Raw genomic sequence first — 27,253 nt, 5'->3', positions numbered from 1 at the left:
CCCTCCCTCCCTTTCTCTCTCTCTTCCCCCAACTCCTTTTGGGCTTTATGGTTTGCAACACAGATACAGCACACATCTCCCATCCAGAGCGATACCTTCCAACCATCATTGCCATAATGGTTCCTTCTGTACCCCAACTGTTCTCTCACCTAACCCTTGAGGCAGGCTTCCAATAATGGACCAATCCTCCTGAATCAACTCTCCATGGATGTTAATCTCATTCTATACCCTGGTATCTCTTCAGATCATCTAAATCTTTCGCCTATTTTTATAAACTAATAAAAATTGTCAAACTGCACCTGAAGTTTAAATGGAAATGCAAGATAGAAGAAGTATTGTGAGACTAAGTAATGTGACATGTTTGTTAATTGTTCAACAGCTATATTGAATGCTGAATTTTCGCAAAGATGCAAAGATAACACAATTTAAAAAGGTTGATAAACACCTACTGCCAAGTATGCAACCGTTTCAGGACTAATCTCAGAAGAGAGGCAAGCCAAGCCACCCAGACCCACTGGTACACAGGTGTTTGGACTAGACACTCTGAGCACCCTCGGGAGAGGGGTGGGCCAAACCCCCGCCCCGCCGAAGCCCCCGCTGCCAAACTCATACCCCACAGCTGCTTCTGTACAAAGGGCCCAGCTTCTCTCTCCACGACTAACCCCTGCAGAGACGCCAATCTGATGAAACCCTCAAGTACATCTGTTTTTAGGCTGAGAACTGGGGTCTCCTCGGAGTGAGGGTAGGAAGCCTCTCTCCTCCCCACCCCGTATTGCCAGAAACCTAGCAGCCACACCCACATCCACAGATGACTCTGGGCAAACTGCCCAACTTCACTGCTTCACATCTGAGCTCTGGAGATGCCAGGTCAACGTAACTTCTGGGTACACAGATCTGCTGGAGTGTGCGGCCAGATCTGCAACCGTGTGATCCCTTCAAATTCCATAATACTGGCAGCTCAGTAGGAGCCAAGAAAATTAGATGGAAGAGTAGCTAGAAAACTAAGCTCAATGAGTGAAAACAACTAAAAACAAAAGGTTCATCTAACATCAAACAGCTCAGTAAATCCTCAGACAATGACTTTAATGACCCCATTGTAAGATAAAAGAATTTTCACAAACCATTTTTTTACTGAACTATTTATTTGATAATTCTACTTATTATTTTATTATAACAAACAGTATAAAATGATTTTGTGCCCTCCAAAGGGGCAGGCTTGCAGGGGAGGGGGGTGGGGAAGGTCACATTGATGGCAGGATTGGTGTTGGAACATCCTATAACAATTGCATTGTGAACAACTTTGTAAACCACAGTCTTTAAAATTTTAAAAAAGACAATTTCAACAAATAACACTGGAAATACTATGTGCCTATATACAAAAAAAATCTTCATTTCATATTTTGCATCAGCCATGAATAATAACTCAAAATGCATCCTAGATATAAATAAAAACTTATATGCAAAAGAGCAGTAGAAGTAGGAAGAGAAGCAGAAGAGAATTTTTTCTGTCATCGATAATATAGAGAAATCATAAAGATTTTACCCAAAGCACAATCCATAAAAGGTCTAAAAAGTCATACTGCATTTATCATAAGTAAAGCATTGCACCTTTAAATAACATTAGAAAAATGAAAAGACAAGCTTCTGATTGGGACAAAATTTCTTCCATCACGTATTTATGTTCAAAGTACATATATACGTAAAGGAAGAAATACAAAAACCCAATCATAAGAAAACATGCGAACCTGTTTAAACAACTGTGGAAAGACTTGGTGAGAGAGTCGAACAGAGGAGAAACTCTCTTGAAAGTCATGGGAAGCTGCTCAGCATGATTTGCCTTCAATGAAATGCACGAAGGACAGTTGGAAAGACTTGGCTGTCATCCGAGATCAGAAACAGTGACCCTGAGCTGACCGAGAGATGCAGAGGCTGTGCAGATGTGGGACCCTTTTACAATTTGGCTGCAAGTGCCCAGTGACACGATCTCTTTGGGAAATAGATAGACTGTTTCTTTGAAAAAGGAGATAAAAAATACACCTGTCAGCAAACATGATAACCTTCCAGTACTTGTATTGCAAACCATAATACCCCAAAGGAAAGAGAGAGAGAAAGAAAAGTGCCTGCCACAGAGGCAGGCTGAGGGTTGGGGGGGGGGCGGTGTTGTGAGGAAAACTGGGGACATTGGTGTTGGGAAATATATACCGCTGAAGGGATGGTGTTGGACATTGCATGACTGAAACCCAACCATGAATAGCTTTGTAATTGTGTATCTCGTGGTGATTCAGTAAAATAAATAAATTTTTAAAAATACTCTTAGCTCTGGCCATTGTAGTCATAGGTCCTGACCCAGAGTACATGTCCCTATGTAGATTTTTCTGTAAACATCTATAGAAGCTTTATGTGCAATAGCCCAAAATGGGTCAGTGTGTCCCAACATGAAGGAGCCAGAGGAGGGTGGCTGACCCATGCAGCGAACTGGGAAGGAGTGGGATGTCCACGGACACAGTAGCAGAGAGAAACACTCACCCTTAGCAATTGTAATGTTCATACAGTTGCATTGATTAGAAACAAAACAAAACAAAACAGTGGAGATGTAGGTGTTCTCAGACTTCATGTTATCTTTAGAGTCCATGGGAGCACACACACTCCATGGTCCTTATTATTGTCAGGACCCCATTTCAGTACATACACAACACAGTCTGTATCCATACATACTCCATGGTCCTTAGAATCACTGGCCCCCTTGCGCAGCTGTCTTCCTCACTGTGGGGCTGGTGGGTGGTGGTAGATAAGAGTCAAGGCTCCTGGTGTTCATGGTGAACCCTGGACCCAGCCGAGCTCAGTCCAGAGTCCTCCCAGTGCTGTCTGGGCCCCTCCGAATCTGGGGGTATCTGGGTGGGCTGTCAAATCCATTTTCTCCCCAAGTATTGGGAGACAGCATCATTTCCGGTGGCCTTTGCCATGGTCCTTGTACACTCTCAGCCCAAGAGCCCTTTCAGCAGGACAGAGATTTCCAGGTTTCCCATTGTAATTTTATTTTAGACATTGGTTAGGGTGTGACGTGGACGATCCAACCCAGGGCCTCACATGTGCGATCTATGGGACCTACCATCCCTGCCCTCTTTTCTCCAGTTTGAAATAAAAATATTTTTTTAAGGGTCAGAAAATTTTTTCCTGGTCCTCAGTTAGGCCTGGAAAGCAGTTTCGTAGCTTCTTGCCTCTTAGAAGAAACCATTGCTCAGTGTCAGCTGCATTAGGAGAGCGACAAACTGTTGCACTTTTGTCCACAGTGGATGGTGTCTTCCATGGTCTGGGATTGCGAGTCCCTAAGCACGAAGGGAAGGAGCTTTGCTGTCTCCCCAGATGACGCCAGGAGTGTCTGTTGGGGACAGTCTATCCCAGTGGGATGTCCTCGGGGGCTTAAGCCAGTGTCTGAGGGGCTGGTCTCACGGTGCACAGTGCGGCTGGTTTGCTGAGTCTCCTGCTTGCCTTGCAGTTTTGCGGGAGCCCTATACAGTCCGTGTGGAGGACCAGAAGACCATGAGAGGCAATGTCGCGGTCTTCAAGTGCATTATCCCCTCCTCGGTGGAGGTGTACATCACCGTCGTCTCGTGGGAGAAAGACACTATCTCACTCAGCTCAGGTAAGCTCTGCACTCCGCGTGGCTCACCCCGGGAGCCCTCTCTAAGAGGACGGAGATGACATGCGGGAATCTCTCCAAAGGCTGTACTGTGGTGTTTTGTTGGGGCTGGCATGCATGGTTCAAGTTGTATCCCTCTGGGCAGAGGGGAGTGGCCTGTTCTGAAGGCACTGGCTGGGTGGCCGCCTGCTGGGAGAGTGTTGCTGTTGCTTCTGCTCCTGGGAGTAGGGGTGAAAGACGATTGTGCGGAGGACTGAGAGTCTCCACACTGTAACCGCATCAGCCCTGAGGTCACAGGCTGTTCTGGCCCTTTCAAATGTGTTATATAAAATGTTTAAGACGTGTTTAAAATGTTTAAACTGTGTAAGAGTTCCAAGGACCTCCCCCACCTCCTCCTTGGTATTTCTGTGTGGAAGCTGTGCTCCACATTGGGACGTGACAAGAATGCCTCAGTTTCTCTTTTGGCATCTGGAAATGACACAGGTCTGGCCGCTGGAAGGTTGTGGCTTGTCTCTTCTCGTGGTTTTTAAGCTCAGCCCTTGGGCAGTGGGCAGCTGTGGACTGCTGCTCTTGACACATGTTCGAGGCGTGTATTAATGCAGTTCTGGAATCTTACCCGAATGGTGTCCAAATATTTATTTATGGAAATGAGGAACCGTCCCGACCCCACGCCCATCATTTCTACATTTTCAACACATTGATTTGCGAGACAATGCAGGTTCCTCAACAACGAGGATGATTAAAAAATCATCAAAGCATTAAAAAGTTCAAATTAAAAATGAAATCTTAAGTCTTTAGCTCCCATTACAATAAATGAGGTGGTATTGGATGCTTCTGACTTTCCTGTCTTTGCTGGGAATTTGAAGCATCATACACTTCATTGAACAGCGAATTCCTGGTTGTTGGGCTGATTAATCTTGTTCATTTGTTAACGCGGAGTACTGAAAGCATTCCAGGCCCAATTGGGGGGCACTGACTGTGCCTCCAAGGACACTCGTCCACGTGCTTCCATCTGCCTTATTTCTTGGCCTAAGTGCTCCTGAGTGGACACTCCTTGGGTGCTCTGATGACATTTTGATCAGGCTGAGCCAAGAGTCAGAGCCTGGGGCTTTAGGGAGAGAAAGAATAGGGGGCAACATTTGAAAGCTCCAGGCTTGGGCTGGTGGTCTCCACCCAAGGCCTGTTACTAACAGGCCTTCAAGACACAACTTGAGGTCCTGCCTGGAGAAGGGAAGGGGCAGGGGTGGGTGAAAAGTGGCACCAGGAGTTGAGAGCTGACAGCTGCCATTTCTGTGCATAATTAACTGCCCAAAGCCAGATGTGTTTCGTGGGTTACTGCAATGGGGTTTGCGCCTAGAGAGAGAAGTGGAGCTCTGGGTAAGAATAGAATGATCTCGGTGAGGTTTTGTGTCTCTGTCTCCAGAGACATCGACCCCTCGAGGTGATTCAAACACAGCAGATAGAGCCAATGCGGGTGTTACACGTGTGCAGAGAAAACACTCACGGGCCTCTGGGTACCAGACACCTCTGCTTCATGGGAAACTGGAACACAGCTTTGATTGTGTCGCAACCTGTATGAACAGACTCTTTTTTTTCCCCTAAGTAAACCAATACAAGGGGTGCTGTGTCTGGGGAGTGTGGGGTGCTGATGGACACCCACAGAATAAGCATCTTGCTGACTTGAAGGGCAAACTTTTGCGTCTTCTCTGCACTCTGAGCTTTCCTCCTGGAAATCATAGAAACCATAGTTAAGGTTGAGCACTTGACTTTTCCTTGTTCACAAAAAAATAATAGATTCAGAAAAACCAGTGGAGGCCCAGGTTTCATGAGAGAGAGAGGGAGAGAGAGAGGAAGAGAGGGAGAGAGAGGGAGAGAGAGAGTGCAAGAGAGAGAGAGAAGGAGAGAGAGGGAGAGGGAGGAAGAGAGAGAGAAGGAGAGAGAGAGGGAGAGGGAGGAAGAGAGCGGGGGGGGGGGGGGAGAAAGGGGGAGAGAGAGGGAGAGAGAGGGAGGGAGGGAGAGAGAGTGCGAGAGAGGGAGAGAGAGGGAGAGAGAGAGGGAGAAGGGAGGAAGAGAGAGGGAGGGAGAGGGAGAGAGGAAGAGAAAGGGAGGGAGAGGGAGAGAGAGCAAGGGAAAGAGAGAGGGAGAGGGAGGGAGAGAGAGAGGGAGAGAGAGCAAAAGAAAGAGGGAGAGAGAGGGAGAGAGTGAAAGAGTGGGAGAGAGTGGGAGAGAGAGCGAGAGGGTGGGAGAGAGAGAGGGAGAGAGGGAGAGAGAGCGGGAGAGAGAGAGAGAGAAGAAGAGAGGAGGGAGAGAGAGGGAGATGGAGGAAGAGAGGGAGGAAGAGATAGGAAGAGAGATGGAGAGAGAGGGAGAGAGAGGAGAGAGGGAGAGAGAGGGAAGGAGAGAGAGGGAGAAGGAGAGGGAGAGGGAGAGGGAGAGGGAGAGGGAGAGGGAGGGAGAGAGGGGGGTAGGTAGAGAGAGGGAGGAAGAGAGAGGGAGAACGAGCGAGCGAGAGCTGCCTGTGGTGTCCACACTGAGTCAGGCCAGGCCTGCGAGAAATCAACTGTCCGGATCAGGTTGAGCACCTGGACTCTGGCGCGGCTGTGCCCTCTGCTTTGCAATTCACCAGCACTCCCTGCGCACTTACCTGGGCATTTTCTATGCTCAGCTGCATGCTCCCCTGGCTGCTCACGTGGTCACTTCTCTTCATGCTCTCCTGGGTGCTCACCTGCGCACTTACCTGGATACTCCCCTGAGTGCTCATCTGGGCACTTACCTGGATACTCCCTTGGGTGCTCCCCTAGGTACTTACCTGGATACTCCCCTGGGTGCTCACTTGGACCACCAAGCCCCTGGTTGACCCTGCTCTGAGGTTCGGGAGCAGCGGTGTGGCAGACTTGCCAGTGTGTAGAGGGCAACTGTGTTGGCCTGACTTAGGTTGTTCTCTGGAGTCTTCAGTGAACGCATTGGCGCCTGCCTTCTTGCTCTCCCTTAACCCAAGTGAGCCTGGGCGAGCCAGTGTGGCATCTGTAGCATGCTTTACACCCCCCTTATCCCTAATCCTGAGCACACCTGCATCCCTGGGTCTGTGGGAAGCTCTGGGCAGGGGTCTGGAAAGGTTCCCAGGAGGTGACACTGGGTCGAAGCTAGGTCTCACTCCTGGGAAAGCACGTCCTGACTCTGTGCTCATGAGTGACCCCCGGCGGTGCTTGGGGGACAGTATGTGGTACTAGGGATGGAAACTGGTCAGCTGTGCGCCAAGCAAATGCCTTAATCCTGAATGGCTTCTCCCCGCCCTGGATTTGCTTATGTTGTTGATGCACTTGGGGACAGTTCTGATTGTCAAAATGGCCCCTCCTCCTCGCATTTCCTGTCTCTGCACCCACCTCCCTCTGTTAGGGCCCCCCCCTCCACTCAGCCCCTCCCCATTTCTCCCATCTCCCCTTCCCCTAGGGGAATGTCATGCTTGTTAGTATCTCAGCGAGATTTCTGTGGCATTTTGCATTTTCCTGGGCTCAGCATTACCAATTCCCCACGTTCTGAGTGTCTCCAGAAGCCTGCTGGAGGTTTCGCTCCCGTGAGGGCAGCCAGCGGTGCGGGCACCCAGCCTACCGTGTCTGTGGTCGCCGATAAAGACTTCAATAGTTTCACTGGCGCTTAGGCAATGCTGACATCAAAGGCACAGCCCAGGGGGAACGGATTTGGAAAATGGAAAAAGCAAATGTTCCACTATCCCCAGAGTCTGAGAACCTGCTGTGTAAGGTGGCCCTCACCAAGAGAGAAGCTGGGGAGAGTTTCGCCTCTCAGGATCAGTGAGCGTGAGTCCCAGCTGATGGCCTCTGGGTCTGGGTCACAGTGAACATGTCCCAGTGCAGTGACCATCAAGAGCCCTACCTTCCCTGGGAACACGTGCTGTCCTTCGGGGGACTGCTGTGGTCATCACTGTGATAAGGAAGGGTCTGCCTAGGAAGCTCCTGTCCCTCTGGACCCCGCAGAATGGGGTTTGCTCTCGAGGAGCCCAGATGAGAGATTCCTACACAGTGTGGGGTGTGTGGTTCAGTAGGAACTTGGGTGGGATGACCAGGGACAGTCACCTGTGCGTGCTTTTGCCTGGGCTGAGAGAAAACATCTCACCAAAGAGAGGACCACTGAGAAATGGCTTTGCAGTTAGGAGCAATTCTGTTGGAGACCGGAAACCCAGTCATGGGGCTTTCCGTAGGGAGGTGTGCGAAGACCATACTGACAGCCCGGTGTTGGAGTGACCATCCTCTGAAGGGTGGCTGGGGGCACTGCTGAGAAGCATGAGAGTTAGACTGGGGGTCAGGGACAGGTCTCTGGTGGCTCCCTGTCAGTCTGTCAAAGGCATTTAGGGGTCATTATTCTCCAACCCTCAAGCTTCGTCAAGGTGCCTCGTTTGGTTGGAAGGTCCAGCTTTGTTCCTACAGTGCTTATGAGTAGGGGACTGGGTAAACCTCAGCGTGGTTTAGCCTCAAAAGCCTGGGCTTTGATTTTAAAAGGACTAGAAGTAGCAGAAATGGACAGGCATCTCTTTAACATTCACTATAAAGAATTTACAGGATTTAGTGGAAACTACAAAAGGCACATTTTTAATCGGTCTATCATCTGTCTAGCTGTGTATTCATCCACCCAAACATTATCTACCATCTATCCATCCATTATCTATCCACCCATGATTATCTCTCTACCTACCCATCCATCATCTACCTACCTACCTACCTATCTACCCCGTCATTATGGCTATCACTATCCAGTATCTCCTTATCAGCCCATCCATCAACTATCCATTTACCCACCCGTTATCTACCAGTCTATCCATTATCTATACATACAGCAATTTATTATCTATCTACCCATCCGTACATCAGTCCATCCTTTAACCACCTATGTACCTATCCATTCATCCATTATTTATCCATTTACCCGCCCATCCATCCATCCATCCATTCATCCATCCGTCTGTCCATCCATCCATCCATTATCTCTCATCCATCTATCTCTGTCTCTATATCATCTATTGATTTTATATCTACCTATTGTTATCTCTAATGATTTACTATCCATCTCTGCTATGTGGCCTTTTATCAGTTATTGATTATCTTGCCACATATTTGTCTATATTGGTTTTTCAGCCAGTGGAAGCCTCATTTCACTCTCTGGGCATGGTTCCAAGCCCCAGAGGGAGATGGCAGGCTGGCATTAAGGGGCTCAGACTAGGTTCCTGTGCTGTATTTTGGAGGAGAGAGGCAACTGAAAAATATCCTTCCCATGAAATCGATAGGAAGCGAGCATCCTGGTCTCTCTCTGTTTCAAAGCCATTAATTGATTATAATTTTGCCATTTAAGTCTATTACTCCCTAAATTGGTTTTCACGTGTTACTCTGCTGACACCTGAAAGTAATTAAAACCAGAGCTGTTTACAGCTGGGGAAGCCTTGATGCGGTGGAGAAGCAGGTCAGTGAGATGAGGAGTGAAGCCTGGAATCCAAAAATAGTCCACTAATGAGCTCCTGGAAGAGCCCAAGTAAGCGCAGGCTGGGAGCTGTGGCCGGTGGGAGGAAGGCTAGTCCTGGTTCTTGAAATCAGAAACTGCAGAAGATTCTAAGTCAGAGCGAGCAGGGTATGACCCTGAGGCTTTCTTTTTTCTTTTTTTTTTGGGTCACACCCGGCGATGCTCAGGGGTAACTCCTGGCTCTGCACTCAGGAATTACTCCTGGCGGTGCTTGGGGGATCATATGGGATGCTGGGATTCGAACCCTGGTTGGCCGCATGCAAGGCAAATGCCCTCCCCTCTGTGCTATTGCTCCAGCCCCCTTGAGGCTTTCTGAGCACACCCTGGGCAGCCTTTGTCCTGGGTCACTGCAGGACATAGTCCCCAAGGGGTGGGTGGGGGCAGCGGGCAGCCCCGATGACCGCCGTCCTGGGTTTCCCTCCGGCGCAGGTGGGGCAGGTGAGGGGCGGAGCCTCATCCTGGGGGTTCAGCCCCTTTGCCCCCGTCCAGCCCGCAGTGGACGCTACTGTCCCCAGGTCCTTGCTGTCCTACGGGGCTCTCATCAGCCTTTCCTCTTTTCTGGCTTTTTGGGCACTTCCGATGATCCCTTGGGCACTTGCCACGCTTTTGCCAGCTTCAGTTTCCCCAAACCTCCTCCTTCACGTTGGACAGAAATTCCTTGGCAGGTTATGGAGGCTAGGGGCCTGCCACCTGCTGTCCCCCTTTCCCGCCCACCTTCTCCTGCCGCCAACATTGTCATGTTTTTCTCTCATGGAAGCTGTATCTTTCCTTCCACGCTCCCTCACTCCTGCGATGTTGGGGAGATTGTATGCAGTAGGGAGCAAACCTGGGTCAACTGCATCTGAGACAGATGCTTTCACCCCTGTACTCTCTCCACACACCCCTGTTTTTGGAGACTTAGCAGTTCTCTTTTTGTTTTGTTTTTTAAATTGAATCACTGTGAGATGGACCCTTACAAAGCTGTTCATGGGTGTGTCTCAACACCCATCCCTCCACCAATGTATATTTCCCAGCACTAGTGTCACTGGGTTCCCTCTCATAACCCCCCACCCCTACCCCCTAGCCTGCCTCTATGGCAGGTACTTTTCTTCTTTCTTAAGACTTAGCAGTTCCCAATCTCAGGTTTGCTATCCAGGGATCTATTCTGAACACACATGGGTGTCTTGGGCGCCATTCCAGAAGGACCAGACCAAACTTTGGCTGGGAGCTGATCATATAACCTTCTTTAAAAGGTTTTCTTTATAAAAATGTAGGCACTGTGATTTCCAGCCCGCTTCATGATAGGGTTTCATACGTGCAACATTCCAACACCACGCCAGACTGATCCCTCCTCAATCCACTCCCTCCTCCATCCTCTGCTGTGCATTATAAAATCAGTCCTGTAGAGCAGTTTGCAGGTCCTGTTGCCTTTGGGTATTTATTATTCTATGTTTATTTGTATCCCAACATAAAAGAGAGATCATTCTGTATCTGCCTTCCAGAGCGACAGTACAGTGGGCAAGGTTCTCGCCTGACTTGACTTCAAACCACCAGGAATGATCCCTGAGCACAAAGCCAAGAGTAAGCCCCAATTACTACTGGGTGTTGCCCCCAAACCATGTACCCTTTCAAAGCTTCTGTTTCCTCAGTCAAAAATAAGAGCAGCAGGGATCAAAGACTCTTGTAATAATGAAGTTGGTAGAGGTAAAACAGTTTATGTGGTGCTTTGCCTTCTGACGGGTATTATGACTGTGTACCTATTTAAAGTGCTCCTGTTCCAGAAACTGGTCATGCAGGACACTGATTCCTAGCCAAACATGAAATGGATTTCTTCTGGAGCTTGCTAGGGAGAAGCACCACAGTAATTAGATTGAAAGAGTAGCTCAAAAGAAGGGGGCTGGAATGATTGCACAGCAGGTTGGTCACTTACCTTGCATGCGGCTCACCCAACTCTGACCCTTGTCACCACGATGGTCCACTATCCTCTGCCAGGAGTGACCTCTGAGAACAGAGCCAAGAGTAAGCCCTGAGTGCACCTAAGCATGGCCACAAAACAAAAAAATTCATAAAAATTTAAAAAGATAAATCATTTGATGTAGATGAAGGGAGGGATCACTGTCACTGTCATCCCGTTGATCACTGAATTACTCGAGCAGGCACTAGTAACGTCTTGATTCCTCCCAGCCCTGAGATTTTAGCAGCCTCTCCTTACTCGTCTTTTCCCAATGATTGGAGGCTCTTTCAGAGTCAGGGGAATGAGACCTGTTGTTGTTACTGTATTTGGCATATTGAATACGCCACAGGGAGCTTGCCAGACTCTGCCTGTGCAGGCAGAATACTCTCGATAGCTTGCCAGACTCTCTCAGAGGCATATATTTATGTATTTTTCTTTAGGATTTGTTGCCTACTGTCTGAACCCCACCAAATATGGTGTAGTAATCGTGGAAAATGGGTAGGAAGTGTCTTATAATGTGTCTTATAATGTGCTGCGTGGTCCAGAAAGTGGCCTGGAGCGTGTCATTGGTTGGGTAGTGGAGGTCGGCTGCCAGAGCTGAGTCCCTTGGGGTGAGGAAGGCTCTCACCCATCCCACAGCCTGGCACAGAATCTGGTGGTATGGTTCTGAGAGCCTCATTTTATACGCCCATCCAAGAAGAGCATCCTGAGTTCTGGAGGGTGGCCGATGAGGAGATTATCTGATACTGGCAGGGTGTGGTTTATGGGTGTGATCCCTGAGTCACCGGAGACTGGGTAAAGAAGGGAGGGGTAAGTTATTTAAAGCTTTCATTTTCAGGACTGGAAAGATGGCATAGCTGGTAAGGTGCTTGTCTTGCATGTGGCCAACCCAGATTTTATTTTCAGTACCCAATATGGTGCCCCAAAGTAAGCCCTGAGCACCATTGGGTGTGGCCCCCAAATCAATCAATAAAATAAAAGCTTGCATTTTTATCTAAGAACCAAGAAGGCTGTGGAACTCATATAGTCTATTGAATTTTCCCAAAAGAAACAACTTTGTACTCGCTTTATTAAATATTTACTTTCTCAACTAGAATTAGATTACGTAAAATGAACAAGTGATGTCAGAGTGGAAGGCTTGTGTTCTTGACTTCATTGTCAGATGAATCAGAAGGTACTTGCACAAGGAAAGTGGGAGCATCCTAACTACGGTAGACACTGCCATCTTCCCAACTGTGTTTTCCAAAATTATTTATACCTCCAATCAATTCATTGACAATTTATGTTTCTATTCAATAATGACTGATCTAATTAGCATAAATGCAAAAGCTAACCATCAACAGATCCAAACTTGTTCCCCTGTCCTGACCACAGCCCAGTCCCCAGGGTGTTGGTTTCCCTTTGCCCCACTTTACGGGAGAGTTGGGGACTCGGGGGTCTTTACCTTCTGTTACTCATCTCAGGTTCTGCCTTGACATCCCCTTTCTCCAGAAGACAGAGCTTTTGCATAAAAAACAATTCCTTCCAGAACCTCATACTGCTCAGTGCCAGGGTTGATCAATATTTCCAGCTGAATGACACATCACTTTTCTTTCTTTTTTTAAAAATTTTTATTAGTGAGACACCATAAGGTACAGTTGTAGACTTACAAATTTTTGTGCTTGGTTTTCAATTATACAATGATCAAATACCCATCCCTCCACCAGTGCCCATTTCCCACCACCATGGATCCCAGTATCCCTCCCGCCTCCCATCCCCCCATCCCACCTTGCCTCTGTGGCAGGGCATTCCCCTCTGTTCTCTCTCTCCTTTTGGGTGTTGTGGTCTGAAAAAGAGGCATTGAGTGGAAATCATGTTTGGTCTATAGTCTACTTTCAACATGCATCTCCCATCCTGGGAGGATCCTCCAAACACCCTTTATTTGGTGCTCCCTTCTCTATCTGAGCTGCCCTTTCCCCTAGAATGCCCGGCTGGACTCTAAGCCATGGAGTAATCCCCTTGGTACTGATCTCGGCTATTCTTGGGTATTAATCTCCTACTTTGTTACTTTATGTCTCCCAGATGAATGCGATCTTTTTATGTCTATTTCTCTCTTTCTGACTCATTTCGCTTAGCATGATACTTTCCATGTAGTACCACTTGTGTGTAAATTTCATGACTTCATCTTTTCTAACAGCTACATATCCATTGTGTAGATGTACCGAAGTTTCTTTAACCAGTCATCTGTTCTTGGACACTCAGGTTTTTTCCAGATTCTGGCTATTGTAAAGAGGCACATCACTTTTCTTATCCCCTCATAGTGAGGAGGGCTTGTTTAAGCAAGGAAACATTGTCAAATGTGCTGTGGTCCCAGCTAGGCTGAACTCTCAGGGGAGCTGACATATTTGGGGCATTTTCTGGTGGTTTGAGAATAATTTTTTTAAACAATAATGCACAAGTAAAGGGAAATCAAGTAGATGAAACTGCCAAGGATAAAAATAATGCTTTTAATTTTTATTTTATTTGAGATTTTTTTCCCCACGAACTTCAAGAACAGTTATTTTAACGTGGGACTGTGTGAAAGGCTATGGGCAGGAAGGAATGAGCTGCTTTTTTCAGACCAATGGCTTGATCCTTTCCAATGACTCCTTAGGTTTTATTTATTTTTTCTTTTTGGGTCATACTTGATGATGCACAGGGGTCACTCCTGGCTCTGCACTCAGGAATTACTCCGGGCGGTGCTCATGGGACCATATGGGATGCTGGGAATCAAACCCGGGTCGGCCACATGCAAAGCAAATGCTGTACCCGCTGTGCTATTGCTCCAGCCCCAGACTCCTTGGGTTTTAAGAAGAACTTTATTTATTTAATTTTTTCACTTCCTGGCCAATGTCTCTAGCCAATGCTCAAAGCATTTAGGGACCCCAAGCTGCCCTGGGGAGCAGATCTTAGGTAGATGCTGAGTGAAGAAACACTGATTCCAAACCCTGAAATTGGTCCTGCTTGTTGGTCCCGAAGCAAAGCAGGTCCTTTGAGCTTCATGGGAAGATTTGAGTTCCATGTCTTGATCATTTCACATGGTGGCATTTGTTCAAATGCCAGGCTGACCCACAAATTCCCCTCCTGGGTAGATCAGCAAAGCAATATGGTGACTGACATGCCTACACCTTTGGGAACATTTGGCTCCATTTCCTAGGTCCCGGATCATACTAGAACCACTGTTCTGAGAATGTGTATTTTTTACTTCTTGCGTGATTTTTCTTGTCAATTTTTACTGTTGCTAACAGAATTTCAGACATGCCGTATTCCAAATCCAAACCCTACATCAGAGCCAGCTTCCTTCTGCCAATGGTAAACTCATATTTTAAGTTTCATTATATTGTTTGGTCACATGTGTATGATTGTGTCAACGTAAGTGGTTTGGATATAGAGTTTCCTCACCCTACCATCACCAAAGTGACCAAGACCCTCCACCAGTGGTCTGCAACATTTAATCCTGGTCCTTCCCCACCACCCAGATCCTCCTCTTACTTGACATTCTCAGTTCTGTAATCCAGAGCCAAGAGTTTGACACCATTTGGGATGCGCCATCTCCTTGTCTTGTTTCTCTGACCACATGTGAGTGAGATCATCGAGTATTTGTCCTTCTTCTCTTGACTCATTTCACTGAACGCAATGCCCTACAGTTGCAGCCAGGCTGCAGAGAGCTGCATGATTTCATCTTAACTTACGGAGGCTCGTGTTTCACTGTGTAGGCCAGCTTCATGCAGTCACCTGCCTGCTTCCAAAGCTGTCTATTGTTCTCAGGGCCGCAGAGAATGTAGGTATGCTGAGATCCTTTTGCATCTGTGATTCTGTTTGGAGGCTGCTTTTCTGACTTCTAAAGAATGTGTGCTGAAAGTCGATAAAGTACCAAACATGATGGCCTTTCAGTATCTGTATTGCAAACCATAATGTCCAAAAGTAGAGAGAGAGAGAGTACGAAGGAAGGTGCCTGCCATAGAGGCAGGGGCTGAGGTGGTGTTGGGGTGGTGGGAGGAATACTGGGGACATTGGTGATGGAAAGTGTGGAGGGATGGGTGTTCGATCGTTGTATGACTGAAACTCAAACATGAAAGCTTTGTAACTATCTCACGGTGATTCAATTTAAAAAGAGAGATGACAATGGAGTCACCTCTTTTATTCTGCCTTTCTGCCTTCTGCATGCCTGTCTCAAACAGGAGCCAGTGTGTCCCTCCCATAGACACTGCTCTCTTGAAGTGTCACATCCCTCCCACCCGGAAGGTAGTGTGTGTTGCAGAGTGGGATTGGAGCTCTGCGCCTGAGACGGGATGGGACCAAAGGCCACAGCATCTCTCTCCCTTCCTCCTTCCTGGCACAGCTCTCCTGCTGGAAAGCTACTCCCAGGAGGGAGGAAGGGTTATCTGGGCATTGGTGAGGGGTCCATCCTGAGGTAACTTTGTGCTTGCAACCATCCACTCAAAACTGCACTGTCCATGCCGTGCAAGTACTCTCGATGCTGCTTGCAGGAGGCATTGCGTTGACTGTTGTTTCGTTTGGGTTTGTTTGTTAGGAAAGAAAGACCATGCCAACCTGCCCAAATTAGGAGCTGGGCATCTCTGGTTATCTGCTTGAGAGCAAATCCCATTCCTGAAAAAGTCTAATGAAGTGGACATTGAGCAGGACCTTCTCCCCAGAGGGAAGAACACAGCAGTGTGTACCCCGAGGGTGCAGGGCTGGGGCTGGCATCCAGGGTCTGAGTTCAGTCACCTGGTCTGGAAAGAATTCCCAGCCGTTTTTGAAATCTACAGTTCTGGATTTTTCAGAAAGCTGCCTCTAGATCAGATTCTCCCACAAGTCATCAAATGTTGAAGAGAAGTAAATCTCTCCCAGGCAGAGATTTTTGTTTGTTTTGCTTTGAGTTCTCTTAATTTGGATCCTGTGTCTTTATTTCATTGAATTTTATTGACATATAGGTAACATTTATGGGTGGTGTACAAAGTTCCTGGAACTGCCCCTCACCCCACCACCTAAGTTGCACAGACAACCCCCAACCCCTACCGTCCCCATGTTCCCTTCAGCTCGCCTATCCCCTGCCCACACCACTCCCTCCCACACGGGGGATGTTTTATTCCAGTGACATCAGAAATTGTTCAGGGTCTACAAACCTGGCTCTTTGGTTCCTTTTGACAGTCCCAGTAATTCCCGGTTCTGCTCAGATCTGCCCTGCCTCCTGCCACTAACTGAGGGTCATAGTTCCATCTGTCTGGGTCATTTCCTTGCTACAGGGCTCTCTGGTGCCCCATCTCTATGGCAGGGCCCCAAAATATCCAGGTAGATCCTGCCTTCAGAGGGGCTGCAGGAAAGGAATTCCTGAAAAGGCTGAGGTCGGTTTTTGCTGTTGTTTTATATTGATTCCAATTCTGTGGTTTAGAATATTAATGACGCTTTTCTGTGTACACAATTTCTACACCACACACATCACCAGTGTACTCACCTCCCTTCTTCGAAGACCCCGACACCCCTTCCTGTCAGCCCCACTCAGATGTGAGGCTCGGTTGTTTTGGGCGGTTGGTTGCTCCTCGCTATGTAACTTCGACCCACCTTCCAAGTCTGTTTCTGCCCTTCCCATGATGCCTGCAGTTCCAGCCGTGCTGCTGCAAAGCCCTTATGTGCTCCAGGTTCTGGACCAGCTGTCTCCAGGAGACTGGGCTCTGTGGGATTTGGTCACGTCCGAGCCCCTGAATCCAAGTGTTTTCTCCAGAGCCTTCAGCTGTGTTCGTGGGATTTGATTTGTTGATACACAGGGGAATAAATTTACACTCCTCTCTCGCTTTATCAAAAAGACCAAAATGTTTACATTTTTATGTCTTTCACTTTATCTTAAGATTTCATACAGCGGGCTGGAGAGAGAGTATAGGGTTAAAGTACTAGTACCCACTGTACTGGGGCTCGATCCCTGCCATCCCATCTGACTCCCAAATGCTTTGTTTTGCTTTTGTTTTTTTAGAAAGGAATTGTTCATAGATAGTTAGTATGTGCCCATTTTAGAGAAAGGTGAGGAACCTGCAATTGACCTTCTACACTTAAAACAGTCCCCACACATCATTGGGCGAGCTTACGCATACGATAGTGTTCAGCGAAGTGGGAGAAGGTCTGGGCTACGGGGCTTCTGCTTTAAATTCAGATCTCAGATTAAGCTCCATTGTTGGAATAGTAGTCGGTTGGTTTTCCCTGAGTCTGTGGCACTTGGGTAAGATACTTCTGTTTTGCAAGTTGGTTCAATTGCAGCAGGATACATAGAAATCATTTTATTTTTGAGGGAAATGAGGCTTGCAGGGCTCCACATAAGCAATGCCTGGGCTCACCCCTGACTGCCACCCCTGACTGCACTCAGGGATCACTCCTGGAGGTGTTTGGGGACCATATGCAGTCCTGAGGATCAAACCTGGGTCAGCTGTATGCAAGGCAAGTGCCTGACCCCCTGTGATAGCTCTTCAAGCCTGCAAATAATTTTCAACCTTACTGGTAGCAGCAGGAATCTTCAGGATGAATAAAGCACACACAGTGTGAGATCTACATAGGATTAGCCAAGAAGTTGATCTGCTTATTAATTTATATCCCATGGGATATCACTTAAGATCCAGATCTGATGACCTGTGGAGAAAGAACAGTCTAGAATGAACTTTATCCATTTGAAATTTGGCGCATTTATCTCCCTTCTCAATCCCTTTTGAAATGAATTAGGTGGGGCATAAGGAATACATAAGGCACAGTTATCAGAACTCAGCTGGAGACATGAGTCTTTAAAGGAGTGGGGGTCCTGGAGGAGGGTCTCCCATCAGATAAGGATGGAGGCAGGGGTGCAGGAGGCCATGAGTACACGTGTGCCCACCAACTCCCCAGTGGCCACACAATTCACTCAAAAGTTGATAGTTCCTTTTTCTCCCCTCTTCTTGCTGAAGGTCCATCTGTGCATTGGTCGGGGGGGGGGGGGGGGCTGCTGGCTTAGTCCTTATGGCTGGCGACTGTTGTTTCTTACCTGCTACATACAAACAGCAGCAGGTTAAGTGCACACTCCATCCACTGCCTCCTGAGATCATGCTAAGGAACAAGCTCCTAAAAATCCAGGATCAGAAGGGCTGGAATTAGTTTAACACTTGTGCAAGCTGTGTATCTCCAATGGCCTCATGAGACTTGTGGCTTGCTTAAGTAACAAGTACTGACCAACACTGGGTTCTGGAAGCTACCTTTATAGACTGCGAGGATTCTGTCATACTAATCTGGAGTGGACAACAGTTGTGCAGGTAGCCAGCCCATTTGTGTTGAAATGAGAGCCCATGTGCCCTCTGCATCTGCAACTTTGCTGGTTGAAAATGGCCTTTAACGTGAAGCTGGAGGGTCACAAAGTCCACTGGGTCACCAGCTGTGGCCATTTGCCTGTTTGTCTTCGATCCTGACCCTGGTGCGTGCCCGCTGAGGCAGGAGCGTTGGCACCCTATCAGGCCCGGGGATGGCAGATGACGAATGTCACCTTTGAAACATTAATGAGTGACGGGGCCAAATGTAGTCACCGTGCCGTTGAGGGCTGCATTCCTGGAGCAGTGCTGAGCCCAGAAGGAAAATGCCCTTCCAACCCGGGCTGCTTTTCCAAGTGCAGAGTGATCCTTCTGGGTTGATACAGCGAGTTGTTTGCACCTGCGTTTCCCCAGCAGGGTGCCAAGGGGTCGAGGAGGATGAGCCAGGAAATGTCCCTCCCCAGCCTTGGCCTTCGCAGGAGTCCCCCTGTAGACTACACCTCACAGGGCCTAGCCGGACCCAGCAGCATCTCCCAGGTCCAGTTTTACCGTCTAGTTTTTTTTTTCCTGTGTATTTCTGGTTGGGAATCTCAGTCCAACATTTCTGCTGCAGTCTCCTCATCCAGTTTGGGAGATGCTGTCTTCCAAGCGGGGTCCCCTGGTGTCCCTGATGTGTGGTTTGTCACTTTGTGGTTCAAGGGTGAACGATGGCGACTGAGTCATCTCCTTGCGACCCGACAGGAGCATGGGTGCCAAGGGTGAGTGCAGACTGGGTGTCTCTCGAACCCACGAGTTCAGCCCCTCGTTGTGGCCTTAGTGGCCTTCTCTCTATGCTTTGGATCTTTCTGGGCGTCTCCTTTACCCTGTGACTGTCAGCAAGACAGCATTGCGCTTTCCCCCCAGAGGGCAGGTGTGGAGCCGAGCGGCGTGTGTGTCTCCTGAGATGAAATGCTCCGGGGATCAGTCTCTGCTCTGTCCTTGGGGGCAAAGACAAGGACAGGGGGCTGAGCGGGGGGAGGCTGGGCTGAGAGGTGGGCAGGGTTGGCATCTAGAGAGCCAGGAACTTGGATTCTGGGAGAACTGCAGAATTCAGGGGAAACTGGTTCCGATGTCTCCTGGGTTACTGCAGGGCGCCTGTGTATGATGACACAGAACTAAGTCATTAGGAGGCATGGCGGCAAACTCTTGGTGGGCACAGATTGGGGGATACAATTTGGTTGGCTGATAGATCACAAAGGATGGGAGGAGGATGGTCTTCAAGAGGAGTTTGGTTGGAACTTAAGGCATTTAGTCAATGGTGCACCATTGCAGGGAGAAACTTTAGTATTTAATTTTGGTCTGAAATAGAATCACTTTTATACAAGGTAAACTTGGCAGAGGCAAGCAGGGAACATTCCAGTTGCACCCAGCTCTCCTTTCCTACCCCACACCCTCCTCTGCAGCTTTCAGAAAGGTTCTTGTGTGCTTTCTGAGTTGTCTGCCCTTCTGGACACTCTCCATGCACCAACCATTAAGGCTGCCTTACTTGGTACTCAGGGCCTGAAAGAGCTCAGTGGGCGGCGCATGCTTTGCATGTTAGAGGTTTAGAGTGACCCCTGAACGCAGAGCAGGGGGCAGTCCCTGAGCACCATTGGGTTGGTCCCAAGCAAACAAACGTTCTGGAAACACTTTCTTCTTTTGCCCAGGGTGGGGAGGCATACTGCTTGTCCCTCGGATTCACCAAAAATAACTCCAGGCTGCCTTGAATCTGCTCCCAGCAGCCACTCCGCTGGAGCCTCCCACTGCTGGAAACTTCTCCTTATTCTCTTGACATCTGTCCTTTTCTGTTCTTTCTTCACCTGCCCATCCTGTGTCACTAGGTACAGAATGCAAGTTCAAGCATCTGAAGGGAAGGGCCAGGTGTGTGTGTGTGTGTGTGTGTGTGTGTGTGTGAGAGAGAGAGAGAGAGAGAGAGAGAGAGAGAGAGAGAGAGACAGAGAGACAGAGAGACAGAGAGAGGAGAGAGGGTAGAGAGAGGAGAAAGAGTGGAGAAAGAGGAGAAAGAGTGGAGAAAGAGGGAGAGAGGAAAGAGAGAGGGAGAGAGGGTGTCCTTCCTGTCTGCTTGGCTCCGAGCTCCCAGGGGTGCAGCTGGCCACGGGCTGACAGGCCATTCCTTCTGCCTGGTCTGTTTGAGCCAAATGACTCCCCGAGCGCAGCCTTCCCCTTTGACCTGAGCAGGGTGTCCATGTGCTGCCCACAGCCCTAATTCCTTCTCCTGGCCGGGAGCCCCTGAAGGAACGTCATCTGCTTCAGAGCCTGTCCCTTCTCCTGGTGATTGTGTGCCTAGTGTCCTTCTAGGCTGCTATCACCAAAGATGAGAGTTTCTCTTCTTAAAATTTAAAAAAAAAAAAAGAATTAAACTGACAGCGTTTAGGGTTTCAGGCAGTGTTCCCGTTCCAATCCTTCCGCCCCGTGACCCCATCCCTCCGTGTCAGAGACCTCAGACTCCCTCCCACCCACACCGACTCCCTTACAGATCCATCTGGAAACTTGATTCTGGTAGTTGGGAATTATTGTCAGTCTGGGCATTTGGGGTGCTGTTCTGGTGGGTTCCATAAACACAGGCCCCTCGCTCTGCTGCGAGAGGCCCCGGCCTGGACCCTGGCTATTTCCCCGCCTCTTCCCTGATCCCTCTGTTTCTCCTTGGGCATTTTTGTTTCCATAATCTAGAGGCAACTTTTTCCCCCCTCTTTTGATAACTGCCCATTCCCAGGACATGCCATTTTATAAGCCATAGATTGGTGAGAGCTTCCGATACTTATTTTTGTCCTTCTGATTTTACTCAACATAAGATCCTTCAGTTCCTTCTATGTCTGTAGGGTAACATTGCTTTGTCCTTCCACAAGAAGCTTAGGTTTATCTGGTTACACCCATTAATCTGGTTACACCCATCACAGTGCTCCTGAAGCACTTCCACTTCCATTGTGTTTATCTGTAAACAGTCTTCCCTATGCTCTCCTTCCCACCCAGTTCATCAGCTTTCCCCTTAATCAGACTGTTAATTTGTAAGATCAGTTTCCCAGAAATCTATGATTTTATATGTATGAGTGAAATATTGCCTTTCTCCTCTCCTTATGCCTTATGATCAGTTTACTTTAAAGTAATATCCTTTTTGTATAGATACAGGAAGACCGTTAACATTATGCTTTGTAACTTAGGATTTGATTGGCTTTGAATATTATTCACTCCTGGGCATCTGCTTTCTCGACTTAAGCCTCAGTTACCCTTAGTTCCTAACACCCCAAAAGCAGGGTCCCGACGAGGGACTGAATGGACCCAGGGCAAGCGGTGAGCTACCCTGGCAGCGAAATGGGCCAGGCCAAAGTGCCACGATTCTTAACTATAAGTTAAGAGTTTGATCATAGACAAATGCTGTCATGATCCAAAGGTAACGACAAGACTAGGATCCTGCTAGGGGTGGGAAAGACTATCTGGCCTGAGCACTGTAGTCTGAGATCGAGATGGCCCTAGGAGAGAAATTCTATAAGTTTAAGATATTTCTTTCTGTATCCATACAAAATGATTTCTATTATAGTCTTATATGCTTGTTGGACAAGGAAAGGAGAGGCACACCCATGGGATTCTGCTCTAGGGTGGGTCCTCCTGCTGAGGAAGGATCTGCGCTAGGAGCGGCCTTCCCTGAGGCTAAGATTTCTACCCCTATTGATTTCTACCCCTATTGATTGTGACTGCACCTATGTGTAATTGTTTCCCCAATTCCTCTTGGAGAGAGATATAAGGAGACGGTAGATTGGGCAGAGGGGGGGAGAGACAGAGAGAGACAGGAGCAGAGACAGATGAAGAGAGAATCAGAATAAACTACGACTAATACCTATCAGCCTGGCCCTTGTTCCTTCCTCCGCCTGACCATCGCCATCGACCTCTCCAGGGTGGGAGAAGGGTGAGACTACCGAATGCGGGTGGCGGGAGAGATAGAGCCACTGCCGCTGTGTGCCGCGTCCCCCCCCCATCCCTTGTGTGAGTTTACACATATGTCTGTCCCTCTCTTTCTGACTCATTTCACTTAATGTGATACTCTCCATGTCTATCCATTTATAAGCAAATTTCATGACTTCATCTCTCCTAACAGCTGCATAGTATTCCATTGTGTAGATGTACCAAAGTTTTTTTTAACCAGTCATAAAATAAAATAATAATAATAATAATAAGATCCTTCAGTTCCACCCAGGCTGTGATGACTGTATGATTTCCTCATTCCTTGTGACCGCAGGGTATTCCAGCCCTCACCTCGACACTGTGGGTCCCAGGCTGGTTCCCTTCCACCTGCTGTGCTAAGTGCTGCAGTGGGTATCTTTCAAAATTAACGTTTTTGTGTATGGGGGGTAGATACCCAGAAAGGAGAAGTTCTTTTATGTCTTATAAGTTGGATCATCTCCTTTGTTCCCTTGATGTCTCTCAAGAAATCCTGACTGGCAGGGTGGTGCTTGGACTCACTTCTAAAATCATGCCAAACATTTGAGATAGAGAAGGGACCACCACACAAAAAGGATGCTTGGAGGGCTTCACTTGGGATGGGGAATGCGTGCTGAAGGTAGATTATGGACCGAACATGATGGTCACTTAGTACCTATATTGCAAACCACAATACCCAAAGGGAAAGAGAGAGTAAAAGAGAATGTGCCTGCCACAGAGGCAGGGGACAGGAAGGGGTCGGGGTGGCTGGAGGGATATTGGGGACATTGGTGGTGGAGAATGGGCACTGGTGGAGGGATGGGTACTCGATCATTGTATGTCTGAAACGTAAGCACGAAAGTTTGTAAGTGTGTAACTATATCTCATGGTGGTGATTAATTAAAATAATAATAATAATAATAATAATAGCGATAGCACAGTGGTAGGGCATTTGGCTTGCACGCAGCAAACATGGCTGACCTGAGTTTGATTCCTCCGCCCCTCTCGGAGAGCCCAGCAAGCTACTGAGAGTATCTTGCCCGCATGGCAGAGTCTGGCAAGCTACCCATGATGTATTCGATATGCCAAACACAGTAACAATAAAGTCTCCAATGGAGATGTTACTGGGCCCGCTCGAGCAAATCGATGAACAACAGGAGGATAGTGGCTTAATAATAATAATAATAATAATAATAATAATAATAATAATAATAATATCACTGTTCTCCTGTTGTTCATTGATTTGCTTGAGCAGGCACCAGTAATGTCTCACACTAAATTATGAGACTTGTTGTTACTGTTTTTGGCATACTGAATACTTCACCAGTAGCTTGCCAGGCTTTGCCATGAGGGTGAGATACTCTTTGTAGCTTGCCGGGTTCTTCGAGGGGGTGGAGGAATCAAACCCGGGTTGGCTGCATGTAAGGCAAATGTCCTACCCACTCTGCTATCGCTCCAGAATATTTATTTATATAATAACACTGTCACTGTCACTGTCCTCCCGTTGTTCATCGATTTGCTTGAGCGGGCTCAGTAATGTCTCCATTTTGAGACTTGTTGTTACTGTGTTTGGCATATCGAATACGTCATGGGTAGCTTGCCAGGCTTTGCTGTGCAGGAGAGATACTCTCAGTAGCTTGCCAGGCTCTCCAAGAGGGGCAGAGGAATTGAACCTGGCTCTGCCGGGCTGGCTGTGCGCAAGGCAAACGCCCTACTGCTGTGCTGTTGCTCCAGCCCACAAATAAAATAAAATAAAATAAAATAAAATAAAATAAAATAAAATAAAACCATGCCATGAGGGGAAGTGGTTCCCATAGAGTGGCCAGGGCCACAGCCTCCGATGGGTGTCTGTGGGGAAACTTGGCTCCCACGTACCCAACTCAAATGTCAATTGGCCTCATGCCCCTCTGCTCCCAGGTCACTGCACGCCGGAGGTCTTGCACCTGCCTTGGAGTCAGGATGTGCTTTGTCCTGTGGACGAGCAGAGCTTCTGTGCCAAGACTCAGTGTTTGCTCTAGTGAAAATCACACAAAAGGCAGACGTGACCTGAATTTCTCCTGAGTGGGTTGTGTGCGGTGTGAGGGGAAACGCTGAGTCATCTCTGTACGAGTTACTGCAAATCAACTTACGGAATAAAAACGCCAACTGGAAACACCATGATGAGCAGTGCTGTGGGGGATGGGGTCTCACACTTACAGTGCTCCAGCACCACGCCCTCTGCCGCCCGGAGACAGTAAACTGTGGAGGGCATATCTTCACACATGGTGCATGGCAGCGTTATTCATAGTGGCCCAGCACAGGAACAACACTCAGTTCTCACCCAGAGACCCAGTGAGTCACACACAGTGCCCACACCCAGGAGCTCAGCGTAGACGGAGAGAATCCCTAGGCCCCTCTTGGAGGTGGGTTTGTGATCACATAATGCAAGGGAGTAACCACACGCTGTGGGGAGTGTGCTGCGTACAGGATGGAGGGACTCAGAGACGCCAGGGCATGGTGGGGTCCAACTCTTTCATTCTGTGGACACGGACATGGGAGACATCATTTGCCGACCACTGAGTCCGAAATCAAAACCCTGAATTCTAAGAACATTATAGAAACGCTTACAGCTGCTATTTCCAGTAGCTTCACCGCACAGCCCAGGCTGGCCATGTGCCAGTCATATGAGCTCTTCAAGGATCAGCTAGTCCCTTCTTGTCATTCTAGAATTTCTGTGGCCGTCATCCCCAGGACCTAGCTGGATCCTTCTTCACATACCCAACTGTGTCAGGTCATGGCCTGCAGGGGCTCGTTATCTGCACAAACTGTGCTCCGCCTTCACAAACTGCCCCATGATGCCTGCTTTCTCCCTCAGCTGCTGAGGTGTCTCATACATAAGCACAAGAGGGCATGCAGAGGGCACACACGCATGGAACAGCAGTAGGAGAGGGGGTGGTTCAGATCAAGAGACCAAGGACCTGTGCTTAGCACGAAGGGGGAGTCTGTGGGCACTGCTCTTGTGGAAATGCATGTTGCATGGATAAATGTGTTTTAGGTGTCCAGAAAAGAATAAAACCATAACTTACATTTCACCCAGATAGTTTTTCTACTTTGCCACATTTTATTTTGTCATGATTGCCAATAGTCAATAGATAATACAAACACTAACTCACATGCACTTCTGTTCTCAGGAACATTCTGGTAATTCTACTTGGTATCCCAGACCCATAAACAGAGACGCTTTTCCTAAACATGTCACACACATTTAGTTTCTACCACATCTGATCTCCATACTCTCTCTCCCTACAGAAATGTTGCACCCAAATACTGTGTTTGCAGAGACCTCAGGGCCCAGGGCTGTGAGCCTGGGGTGGGTGTGTGCCAAGGGAAGTCGCTGAGTAACTGGGTCACGTGGTGCAGCTGACCTGGCTGGGGGGCTCAGCTCTCAGACAACAGGACCAACACAGAATCCCTTATGGGCACTTATGGGCACCAGGTCCGAGGTATGGGTCTCCTCCGGGGCCCCTGGTTTGGCATCGACCCAGCTGTTTCCTGGTTGTCTGGAGAAGCCAAGGCAGGAGATTCTGGGCCTGCAGACGCCGCCTGCTCCCAGCCCTCTGCAAACCTGGGTCCCGCATGTGCTTCAGAATGTCTGGGATTCAAACCAGTGATACTGGGCATATTTTGGAAGTTCTCCTCTTCCCTGTCCCCCATGGGGTCTGGGGCACAACCTGTCGATATCCCTACAGGCCTGGGGAAGAGCAGGGCTTGAAGGGGCGTAAGCCCGCAGACTTGGGGTTGTCTACAGATCAGCAGTTTCTGGCTATTTCTCAAATAAATTTCAGAATTTCAAGACGATATTAAAATACTCACTCCTTTATAGCATTATTATTTTATATATTCTTTCCAGCCACTTGGCGGCATCATCGACTTTTCAGCACTGGCTTTGCAATGACTGGCCTCCTCCCCTTCACTACCCCCTTCCCTCTCCTCTCCCCTCCCCTACTCACTCCTCCCCTCCCCCTTCCCTCTCCTCTCCCTAACCCCTCCACACCTCTCCTCCCCTCATCTTCCCTCTCTCCCCACCTCTCCTCTTCTCCGCTCTTCTCTCTTCCCCTTCTCTTCCCCTCCCCATCTCCCCTCCTCTCTCCTCCCCTCTTCTCTCCTCCTTCCTCCCTTCCCCTCCCCTCTCCCCTCCTCATCTCTCCCCCCTCTCCCCTCTTCTCCTCTCCTCTTCCTTTTTTCTCCTTCCCTCGCTTTCTCTCTCCTTTTTGCATATGGTTTTCAAGGGCTCAGATTTTCAGATCAAACATCTGTGGCAATCTCCTTTGCTGTTGCTCACTGCCCTAAGGGACATGGTTCCTTGTACTTCCCACGTTGTGTTTCTGAGGTGATCATATACACCTTTCGGACACAGTAGGAATAAGATAGGTGTCAGGTGATATGACATGGTATCACTGAAACCAGGAATAGCTTTGCAAATCCTGGTGCCTTCATTTAAAACAAAAAAGGTGGGTCTAAATGCTCTTCTTTGTTCCCAGCCTTCTCGGAGCTGTTTTTTGATGCTGTTGTCATATCATACAACCCCTCACTGCCTTTTGCCTCTGCAACTCTCCCTTAAACAACAATCAATTCTCATCTAAATTTTTTTCAAAATGCACTTGGCATTTACTTCCACGAAGGTATTTGGCAATTCCTGTCTGAAAGCATCATCCATCTCTCTCATCTGCATTGGCTCTGGCTTTCGGTGCTCCGGAGGGCATGTCGGCACAGCCAGGCGTGTTCCCTGTGAGTTGGAGAGGGAGACGGAGGGAGGGATGGGCGGAGGGTGGGCGGGTGGATGAGAGAGGCAAGGCAGGGATGGGTAGTGAGGATAGACCCTAATAGGTATAGGAAGGTAGATAATGGATGAACACAGGACTTACAGATGGGGGTAAAGGAATAACG

General features: G+C 48.3%; 1 protein-coding gene across 3 annotated transcripts in view; it reads left to right on the top strand.

The window, feature by feature from the left end:
• The window catches only part of DSCAM (DS cell adhesion molecule), a 647,956-nt gene that overhangs the window by 114,228 nt on the left and 506,475 nt on the right, over positions 1 to 27,253 (top strand). For all 3 annotated transcript variants that reach the window (XM_056119325.1, XM_056119326.1, XM_056119327.1), the window contains exon 3: positions 3,497 to 3,643. In XM_056119325.1, the coding sequence (XP_055975300.1) occupies positions 3,497 to 3,643 (147 nt within the window). The remainder of the gene's footprint in view (positions 1 to 3,496; positions 3,644 to 27,253) is intronic.

The sequence above is a fragment of the Sorex fumeus genome, unplaced genomic scaffold (genome assembly GCF_029834395.1).
Source record: "Sorex fumeus unplaced genomic scaffold, SorFum_2.1 ptg000041l, whole genome shotgun sequence".
Taxonomy (NCBI): domain Eukaryota; kingdom Metazoa; phylum Chordata; class Mammalia; order Eulipotyphla; family Soricidae; genus Sorex; species Sorex fumeus.
Note: the sequence above shows the minus strand (reverse complement) of the source record. Positions and strands in the feature narration are given on the sequence as shown.